At 40.4% G+C, this 11,088-nt stretch overlaps 1 protein-coding gene across 1 annotated transcript; it reads right to left on the minus strand.

Annotated features, from left to right (window-relative positions):
• Positions 1-6,542: 6,542 nt before the first annotated feature.
• On the minus strand, positions 6,543-10,845 carry LOC107131211 (uncharacterized protein CXorf66 homolog). The gene is made up of 3 exons (XM_015461450.3): positions 10,691-10,845; positions 9,856-10,012; positions 6,543-7,392 (listed from the first exon to the last, which is right to left on the minus strand). The coding sequence occupies exons 1-3, from the start codon at positions 10,776-10,778 to the stop codon at positions 6,552-6,554; spliced, it is 1,086 nt and encodes a 361-aa protein (XP_015316936.1). The 5' UTR covers positions 10,779-10,845; the 3' UTR covers positions 6,543-6,551.
• Positions 10,846-11,088: the final 243 nt, after the last annotated feature.

Consider the following 11,088-nt stretch of genomic DNA (forward strand, 5'->3'; position numbering starts at 1 on the left):
ACCTACCTCTTGAGAAACCTATATGCAGGTCAGGAAGCAACAGTAGAACTGGACATGGAACAACAGACTGGTTCCAAACAGGAAAAGGAGTACGTCAGGGCTGTATATTGTCACCCTGCTTATTTAACTTATATGCAGAGTACATCATGAGAAACGCTGGACTGGAAGAAGCACAAGCTAGAACAAGATGGCTGGGAGAAATATCAATAACCTCAGATATGCAGATGACACCACCCTTATGGCAGATAGGGAAGAGGAACTAAACCCTCTTGATGAAAGTGAAAGTGGAGAGTGAAAAAGTTGGCTTAAAGCTCAACATTCAGAAAACAAAGATCATGGCATCTGTCCCATCACTTCATGGGAAATAGATGGAGAAACAGTGGAAACTGTGTCAGACTTTATTTTTCTGGGCTCCAAAATCACTGCAGATGGTGACAGCAGCCATGAAATTAAAAATGCTTACTCCTTGGAAGGAAAGTTATGGCCAACATAGACAGCATATTGGAAAAGTAGAGACATTACTTGCCAACAAAGGTCCATCTAGTCAAGGCTATGGTTTTTCCAGTGGTCATGTATGGATGTGAGAGTTTGACTGTGAAGAAAGCTGAGCACTGAAGAATTGATGCTTTTGAACTGTAGTGTTGGCTAAGACTCTTGAGAGTCCCTTGGACCGCAAGGAGATCCAACCAGTCCATTCTGACGGAGATCAGCCCTGGGATTTCTTTGGAAGGAATGATGCTAAAGCTGAAACTCCAGTACTTTGGCCACCTCATGCGAAGAGTTGACCTCATGGAAAAGACTCTATGCTGGGAGGGACTGGGGGACAGGGGGAGAAGGGGATGACAGAGGATGAGATGGGTGGATGGCATCACTGTCTTGATGGACATGAGTTTGAGTGAACTCCGGGAGTTGGTGATGGACAGGGAGATCTGGCGTGCTGCGATTCATGGGGTTGCAAAAGAGTCAGACATGACTGCCCCGACTGAACTGAACTGAACTGATATAGTTTGCCTTTAAGGAGATATTTGAATGAAGCTCTCAGAAAGCTTTCTTCCTACTTCTAGTTCCCTTCCTTTGTTGCTTCTAATTCTTAGCAATTTCACGATGTGGCAGGGACTGGAGGATTTTGAGAGTTGATAACTGGAGACTTTTTAAATATCCCTCATCTGGTGTAGCACTTCTCTGTTGCCACTTAAAGATCTGCCAACCAGGCACATTGCCACAGCGAGCTAGCATCCTCAACCCTGTTAGCCTGGTAAAACATGGTCTTCTAGCTGAGTGAGCATTCCTTCAGCTCTTCACAGCCCCCTCTCCCCACAGGAGATAGAAGAGAGGATTTCTAAGTATCCTTTCAGCTACATGTTTCTATAATTTCTTTTTAAAAAATTTATGCCTTTATTTAATTGGAGAATAATTATTTTACAATATTGTTGATGGTTTTTGTCATATAGCAACATGAATCGGCCATAGGTATACTTGTGTCCCTTCCCTCCTGAACCTCCCTCCCAACTCCCACCCCACTCCATCCCTCCAGGTTGTCACAGAGCACGTGCTTTAGGTGCCCTGGCCCTGCCTCATACCTCAAACTCACACTGGCTATCTATTTTACATATGGTAACATATATGTTTCAATGCTGTTCTCTCAAATCATCCCACCCTCTCTTTCTCCCACTGAATCCAAAAGTCTGTCCTTTACATCTGTGTCTCCTTTGCTGCCCTGCATGTAGCATCTTCAGTACCATCTTTCTAGGTTCCACATGTATGTGTTACTATACAGTATTTGTCTTTCTCTTTCTGACTTACTTCACTCTGTATAATAAACTCAAGTTTCATCCACCTCATTAGAACTAACTCAAATGCATTCCTTTTATAGCTGAGTAATATTCCATTGTGTATATAATTTCTTAAATTTTTTAAATTTTAAAAGCTTAATTTTTAAAAATTTAATTGAAGTAAAGTTGATTTACAATGTTGTGTACTTCTATGCTTATAGAATTTCATGTAGAAATACATGTTGGAAATGTTTGAAATCTGCATTTTTGCACTTTTTTTAAGGGATACGTTTTTAGAAAGTACTTTATTGAATAAAGTGAGATTCAACCAGTCAAGGAGATCTAATCAGTCAATCCTAAAGGAAATCAGTCCTGAATATTCCTTGGAAGGACTGATACTGAAGCTGAAGCTCCAATATGTTGGCCACCTGATGCAAAGAACTGACTCATGAAAAGACTCTGATGCTAGGAAAGATTGAAGGCGGGAGGAGAAGGGGACGACAGAGAATGAGATGGTGGGATGGAATCACCCATTCCATAGACATGAGTTTGAGTAAGCTCCTGGATTTGGTGGTGGACAGGCAGCCTGGCATGCTGCAGTCCAAGGGGTCACAAAGAGTTGGGCAGGTCTGAGCGACTGAACTGAACTGAACTGAACTTACTGAAGAAAAGGAGCAAAATATAATTAATTTCAGTTCCATTGTAATCGTGTTAGTCACTCAGTCGTGTCCGACTCTCTGTGAACCCAGAGCTTCCCTGGTAGCTCAGATGGTAAAGAATCTGCCTGCAGTGCTGGAGACCTGAGTTGGATCCCTGGGTCTGGAAGATCCCCTAGAGAAAGGAAGGACTGCCTACTCCAGTATTCTTGCCTGGAGAATTCCGTCGATAAAGAAGTAAGAATCCACGGAGCCAGAAAGAGTTGGACATGACTGAAAAACTAACGATTTTAGTTCCATAGACAGGAACAAGGTATGAGTTTTGGAGATGAAGGTAAGGAATGTGGATGAAAGGGAAACACAGCGCTGATGGTCTTAGAGGGAAGTACCACTTTTAAACTGGCTTCACAGCGACCCCTGGTGGCCGGAAATGTAAAGAAGCCAAAGACTGACGGACATACAGCCCTGACACTTACTGAACCGGGAAATATAAAATGGGAGCCAGACAGAAGAAAGGTATCATGACAGGTAAGACAATGCTGCAAGAAGGCTAGGAAATAGAGATTCAGAGCCCTCTTACTTAAACCAGGACATTGCCAAGAAGTGTCAGAAACTATCCTTTGAAGTGAGACGAGTTATTTTAGGTATTAACTTGTGGAAGCTTTGACTGGTAAAAAAATTATTATTATTATTATTTTTTTTTTTGCAAAATTCTTCTCTAACTCAGGGTACATGTTTTTTTTTTTTTCCCTTTTTACATATTTTATATTGGTTTTATGTGTGAAGCCCCATACTAATGCACCTAGAATTTTTCACGTTGAATGAGCTTCAAATATTCTGTAGACTTCTACTCTATAATTAAGTGTGGTTAAATAGCAACATACATACTCATGCTAATAGCTTGTGTTTAAGATGTCATTATCATTGGTTGTCACTGGCAGTTAGTCCTTTTTATTAGATATTAATATTCCCAGCCTTTAAAGTATTACAAGTCTTTAGCTTAAGAATGATAAAGAGAAGAAAGCTTAGATCATTTGACTTTGCCTACCAAGATTTCGGTTTGAATTTAAGCTGAAAAACTATGCAGTTTTGACGTTGGCTATTTTACAGGCTACTGATAGCCCAGATAAACTTCAAAATCATCTTACAATATGAAGCCAGATTACCCAATGAAATTTTAATTTTTAGAAAATTTAGGCTGAGATGCTGTCAAATGCTGATTGACATCATTTGAACAAAGCAACCATTAAAAAAATGAGGCAAATGAAGGAAATTTGCATATAGACTGGGTAATTTATATTAAGGAATTATTATTAAGTTTCATATGAGATAATAGTATTGTGTTTCAGTTCAGTTAAGTTCAGTCACTCAGTTGTATCTGACTCTTTGTGATTGCATGGAGTATTGTGTTTATGTATTTTTAAAATTTATTATTTTTGGAGATATAAATGGGAGGGAAATGGATAGTAGTTTAAATGAAAAAACATTGGCCATGTAATGATAAGTGTTGAATCTGAGCAATGTTTATATGGGTGTTCATTCATACTCCTACTTTTTTGTTTGAACTGTTTTTCATACTAAACCATAAAAATTTGATCAGAACTTTTGCTTCTATTTGTGAATTTTAAAAAGACCAGGCTATCCCAGAACAATTCTAACGCTTTGCAGTTTATCTTCACAAAAAATGTAATACCAGAAGGAAATCAAGTCTGTAGCTTCCACAATGCTTTTCAAATGCATTTTCTACCTCTTAAAACTTTTATATATCATGCCATCTGTGAATTTCATGATGACCTTACAGACCCCACCAGGATACTACCAGTGGAGGAGGCAGAGGTTATGGGGAAGTCAGATGTGAATGAAGTCAAGACATATTTATATGCTCCTGGTAAGTTAGGAGGATGGTCCAGATTGATTAAAAGTCAAGTAAGGACTTTGCTGATACCAGTGGACTGGGTGATCTGAGAATAAACACATACCCCCAGAAACTGGAAGTGAGAAGGCAGTACAGCATAATGAAAATTTGAACTTAAGTCAATCATAGATTCATATCTTGATTCAATCAATTGCTAGATGTGATCTTACTATATGTTACAGAGCATCGGTTAACTCATATGGCAGTCCATATAATAGGGGACTGTTGGGGATTAAATAAAATATGTGAATGTGAGGAAAGTGTTAACACAGCAGGTCTGGTTGTTTGGTCCTTGTATGTCAAGGGAACTGGAAACCATGATTTGACTATTGGTCAACCCAGGGGGAATGTTCTAATGTTAATTGGTTGATGATCATGTTTTGTTCACCTGATTGCTTGGCACAAACATCAACATCGATAATGTGCATCTGGTGTCATTGTTGGGATCCTGAGTTTCACTTGCCATGTCTGGTTATGGAGCATGATGTACCTATGGGACCTGTTCTCAATAAAAGCCTCAGATGCTGAGGCTTCCCTGGGCAGAGCCATGTTGCACACATGCCTCTAGTTTGTTGCTAGAGAAGAGAGAATGTCCTAGGTGGCCCCAGAGGGGCAAGTACTCAAAAGCGCATGTCCAAACTCTCTGATTCACCCGAAAAGACGTCTTTTTCCTCTTGCTCTTGATTTGTATATTTTTGCTCTAATAAACCTCAGCCATGACTATAATCTGCTTTTGAGTCTTGTGAGTCCTTTTCTAAATCAGTAAAATTGAGGGGAGGGTGGCCTTCAGATATCCTGGACATAAAGGGACTTAGTACAATGTCTGGCAAGTAGTACACATCCAATATATGCTAGCTATGGAATTTAACTGACCCTGCTGAATGTGACAGGGGACTGACCTCACTGTACTAGAATATAGGCTGGGACTGCAGGATTTTGTCTGTTTTTCTGAACCATGCTCTTGGAAGTGGGCAGGGATAACCTCTCATCAGTGAGGAAGCTAGAAAATATAACTCCAAGGTTTCCCCTGGCCTCCCAGCCCTCTGGATTCTAAGTAAGAAGGTACCCTGTGAAGAAAATGGGTAGATATCCGACCTCTATCTGGGCCATTCTGAGAATGCACAACAGGGCAAACTCTCTTTATCAATTTGAAGGGTAACCAAAAGAATCAAAAACCTTGAGAGTGGGGGCTGGAGCCTGGACCCTTACTTTGGTAGCAGTCATCAGAGGCAGTGGTATTAGAAATGAGTATTGGGACTTCCCTGGTGGTTCAGTGGCTAAACTTCACACTCCCAATGCAGGGGGTCTGGGTTCTATCCCGGGTCAGAGAATCACATGCTGCAGCCAAGGGTTTGCATGCCACAGCTAAGAACTGGCATGGTCAAATAAATATATTTTTAAAAAAGGAAATGACTATCAGGAATTTCCCCAATGCAGCCAGAATCAAGCACACAGAGCCATTTCCGCCACACACTGGGCACCAGAGAAAGACAGTCTTAAACTGTGAGGACACTCTGTCAAAATTTAAAAGATAGTTGGGTTGAGACTTCAATTGAGGGCTAATCCAAGGGGAAGAGGAGCCCAGGGTACCCATCTTGCAATCCCTTTTTATATTTGTGTGTTTGTGGTTCACATTTAATAGTGTGCCTGTGTCCAACTCTTTTCGACCCCATCGACTGTAGCCCTTCAGTCTCCTCGGTCCATGGAATTTCCCAGGCAAGACTACTGGAGTGGGTTGCTATTTCTTCCTCCAAAGGATCTTCCCAACCCAGGGATCAAACCCATATCTCTTCCATTGGCAGGTGGATTCTTTACCACTGCACCAGCTGGGAAGCCCATCCAAGTGACCAGATCTACGTTGTTGTTGTTCAGCCATCAAGTCGTGTCCAACTCTGTGCGACCCCATGGACTGCAGCAGGCTGGGTTTCCCTGTCCCTCACCATCTCCCAGAATTTGCCCAAGTAGATCTAAGATACCTCCCAAAGAGATTTATACCTCTAAAATACAATAATAATTACAACAAAATCAGTTGTTATGTCACACATTTATTTACTATTTTTCAAGTAAATTGCCTCGAGATGGATATAAGTCTAATCTCAATAGTGATACAAGTGGAGTTTTCCTCTACCAGCTTCTTAAATATGGTGAGCGTGTAATAGTTCATAGAAGTTTGCTTCTTCTGCATGGGCGGTCCTTTCTTTTGATCCCTTAATTATTTGGGGAGTTTTTATAGATGTCTTCCTTGCATTTTATATTGCACATTATAATCACCTCCCTGTCACTCTCACCATCACTGTTGTATGTTGTGATATCACTGTCACTCATGTTGCCATACAGTGTGTTGTATTTGGGTTGTTTCTTTTTATACGACTTGTAAAAGTGCTTCAATTCGCGTGAAAACAGTGGAACTGGAACATGCTTTTTATTTGCTTCTGAAACATGAGTGATGAACGGCTCAGAAACAGCTCTGCAAACAAGGCACTTTTCCTTGTAGCATCGACAAAACTTCACTGGTTGAGGCCTAGATAATATTTCTGCCCTACCTGCACTAGCTGGGCATTTTAGTTTAAGATATCTCTGGCGTTTGGTCAGTTTATCTGCACTTGAATGCTCAGGGAAGCTTTGATTCTTTGGATAGGGTAGAGGAGTTTTGGTTGGCTTGACCCGACACTGTAGACTTGGTGGCCAAGTTGGCTTGATGGCCTTCTCTGGATAGGATGGACTGACCTGACTGACTAGCTTATGGGCATGAGCCTGCCTGTGTGCCTTTTTTGGACTGCGTGTTCTATGCAACTTTTCCTGGGGGGGTGATCCTAACACTTTTTTGGGAGCTGATGGCTTGGATGGTTTTTTTTGACTCGAGGGCCTGACTAACTTTTCTGCACTTGAAGGAACTTTTCGTGGACTTGAGGGCCCAGATGACTTATCTATTCTGGATACCACGGATTGTCTTTCTGGATCTCCCAGACCAGCAGTCGGTGACTTGGAGTCAGTAAATGATATTTTAGATGACCTGGATGCCTTGATGGTGATATCTTCTTTCTTGTCCCTGAAAATACAGAGGATTTGGAATATGACAATTTAAATTAGATGAGTAAGATTGCTGTTACCAGAAATATGGGCTATTGTGTCAATTTAGACTTGTGGTCTTTTTGTGGCTCTAGCAGGAAAATTGAACACAGTAAGAATCAGAGTGTGGTGAAAACTATGAGTCAGGTTACAGATTTGAACTCGTGTTGAATGCTTTTTCTTTTTCTTAATTTTGCTGTTTCAACCACAATGGATAACCATATAGTCTATATATGCAATGACACAAACTTGTTTCAAATCTACTGTTGAGAGGGAGAGAGAGAATTTATCTAATCCAGAAATTATACTTTTTTTTAAATTTTATTTTATTTTTAAACTTTACAATATTGTATTAGTTTTGCCAAATATCGAAATGAATCCGCCACAGGTATACCCGCGTCCTGAACCCTCCTCTCTCCTCCCTCCCCTACCCTCCCTCTGGGTCGTCCCAGTGCACCAGCCTCAAGCATCCAGTACCATGCATCGAACCTGGACTGGCGACTCGTTTCATACATGATATTATACATGTTTCAATGCTATTCTCCCAAATCTTCCCACCCTCTCCCTCTCCCACAGAGTCCATAAGACTGATCTATACATCGGTGTCTTTTTTGCTGTCTCGTACACAGGGTTATTGTTACCATCTTTCTAAATTCCATATATATGCGTTAGTATACTGTATTGGTGTTTTTCTTTCTGGCTTACTTCACTCTGTATAATAGGTTCCAGTTTCATCCATCTCATTAGAACTGATTCAAATGTATTCTTTTTAATGGCTGAGTAATACTCCATTGTGTATATGTACCACAGCTTTCTTATCCATTCATCTGCTGATGGGCATCTAGGTTGCTTCCATGTCCTGGCTATTATAAACAGTGCTGCGATGAACATTGGGGTACACGTGTCTCTTTCCCTTCTGGTTTCCTCAGTGTGTATGCCCAGCAGTGGGATTGCTGGATCATAAGGCAGTTCTATTTCCAGTTTTTTAAGGAATCTCCACACTGTTCTCCATAGTGGCTGTACTAGTTTGCATTCCCACCAACAGTGTAAGGGAGTTCCCTTTTCTCCACACCCTCTCCAGCACAAAAATAAACTCAAAATGGATTAAAGATCTCAACGTAAGACCAGAAACTATAAAACTCCTAGAGGAGAACATAGGCAAAACACTCTCCAACATACATAACAGCAGGAGCCTCTATGACCCACCTCCAAGAATATTGGAATTAAAAGCAAAAATAAACAAATGGGACCTAATTGAACTTAAAAGCTTCTGCACAAGAAAGGAAACTATTAGCAAGGTGAAAAGGCAGCCTTCAGAATGGGAGAAAATAATAGCAAATGAAGCAACTGACAAACAACTAATCTCAAAAATATACAAGCAACTCCTACAGCTCAACTCCAGAATAATAAATGACCCAATCAAAAAATGGGCCAAGGAACTAAATAGACATTTCTCCAAAGAAGACATACAGATGGCTAACAAACACATGAAAAGATGCTAAACATCACTCATTATCAGGGAAATGCAAATCAAAACCACTATGAGGTACCATTTCACGCCAGTCAGAATGGCTGCAATCCAGAAATTATACTTTTTACAAAAAAGCCACAAGTTGATATGCAACTGAGGCACAAATGTCACAACCTGTCACATAAAAAAGTCTTAGACCAAATTCATTGTTTTCCTATCATATTTACACCATCAAGGTTTGTAACCATACATATTAATCCTCACAAGCTAACTCTAAAACTGAAGGAATAGAACAGTGGTATATTTCAGTCACCAGTCCTTGGATTGGGAAATTTTTAGAGACCCAGTATACCAAGTGCCAGCCTAGTCCTCCTATATTAAAGCCAGGGACTAAAATCACTGAACACAGTTGAAAATTTTTCATGTTATTACATCTCAAAATGATAGATTATCCAAAATGTGTTACTATCTTTGGAATGCAGAGACCCAACTCCTTCTCCCCTGAGAAGATTTTGATTCTGTCTTATTTAGATAGTCATTCCCTCTTTTCATAGACTCAACTTACAATGAAATTAGCAGCCTGGGGCTCAAGTGAACCCTGAATAGGAGATAGTTTTGGCTAAAGTTGATAATGTACTTGAGATAATTTAAGAGCTTCATTTAAGTGAACATATCCAGCCCACAAGATGTCGGTAGCTCTTCTGAAGTCTAAAGTTAATGGTAAGTAACAAAACAACAGTGAACCCGCTTACGTGTGAGTGTGCATGCATGTGCAGGTACAGTTCTTCATGCGCGTGCACACCCACCTCCTCACCTCACCCCTACACCCCTACGCTTTATGTTTTTAGTTCAAAGGTGTAAGACTTAATGTTGCTGCTTTGGGGACTTCCCCACTCTCACAGTTATAGAGTATAGTGAAGAATGCGTGCCTCCCCACAACCTTCTACTTTTATTCAAAGGTGTAAGACTTACTTGGCTGCTTTATGGGCTTCCTTGCTATCACACCTATAGTGAAGCAAGCAGGTACACGTGACCATATACCCAGTGATAAGGGTACCAATTACAATAATGAGTAGACGTCGCCGTAATTCCTGCAGTTTGGTCTGCTTGAATTCAGCACGTGTAGTTACTGTGAAAGAACATGTATCATCAGAACATGTGCTTGGGAACCAAGTTTGCTTCCATTTTGATGGGGGTTTGTTACTGTAGATCCAAGTCAAATCTCATCATCAATTATTTCTTTAAGCATGATAACCACTGTCATTTTCCTCCCTCTATCACCTCCCCAGCCAGCCACAGTCTACAAGCCAAATCTGGGAGCTGTCTTTGGCTAATCAGTATAATTATCTAGGTTACCCCACGTCGTGGCTTGTTCAACCCATTACCTAGGTATTTGAATGTGTGAATGCACTGGAGTGTTGATGTGTGTGTGAATGTGTATGGTGGGAAAAGGGATGGGACAAGAAAACACAGTTCTTGAAACCTACTATGTGTTAGGTACCATGCTAGATTCATTCACATAGAATTTTCTGGTATGGCTGGTGGGGGAGGGGCAGGGGTTGGTGGATTGGGTGGGGAAGGGGAATGAAAGGGGACAGTAAGGCTGTACTCTTCATGTTTCTATGTTTGGAATGTTTACACAGAAGTAAAACTTTCAGGTGTTGTCGTAGAAATTCTCGAAGACCTACTCATAGTAAAGTAGAATAAACAGCAGATTTCTTACACACAGCTCGCTTGTCTAATTAAGTACTGGAATACATTTAACATAATAGATCATAATTTCTAGGTTTTAAGGTTAGGGACATACCTGCAGTAGCAGATCCATTGCTTTCATTTCTATCTAAACAACTACTTGTCCAAATTGATAAAAGGAGGACATAAATGAAGAGATTCATGTCCAGGACCTTGTTGTCCTGTTTCCTCTCCCAAGGAAACTGCTGGATTTAAAATGGCTCAGCTTGTTTTAGGGGCCTATGACTTCATAATCATTCTATGTCATATCCTGACAGCATAATCTCACCATGGTGACACATGAGTTCCTGGGTACAAATATTATGAAAAGACTTTTAATCCTTTATTTCTCCATTACATCAAATATTCTATCAGATTTAAATCAAAAAGTTTGAGACATTATTAAGCACAGAAGGCAGAGAAAATGAGTTAGCTCTAGATACTGAAGAACTATTTTTCTTTATTAAATGTTAA

Source organism: Bos taurus, chromosome X (assembly GCF_002263795.3).
Source record: "Bos taurus isolate L1 Dominette 01449 registration number 42190680 breed Hereford chromosome X, ARS-UCD2.0, whole genome shotgun sequence".
Lineage (NCBI taxonomy): Eukaryota > Metazoa > Chordata > Mammalia > Artiodactyla > Bovidae > Bos > Bos taurus.

What these genes read in the sequence shown, in the direction of transcription:
- LOC107131211 (XM_015461450.3), bottom strand. Translation starts at nt 10,778, where the DNA reads ATGAATCTCTTCATTTATGTCCTCCTTTTATCAATTTGGACAAGTAGT. An exon ending in CAATGGATCTGCTACTGCAG is followed by an intron (nt 10,013 to 10,690) that starts GTATGTCCCTAA and finishes GTTCTTTCACAG; the next exon opens with TAACTACACGTGCTGAATTC. An exon ending in GAAGCCCATAAAGCAGCCAA is followed by an intron (nt 7,393 to 9,855) that starts GTAAGTCTTACA and finishes CTGTATTTTCAG; the next exon opens with GGACAAGAAAGAAGATATCA.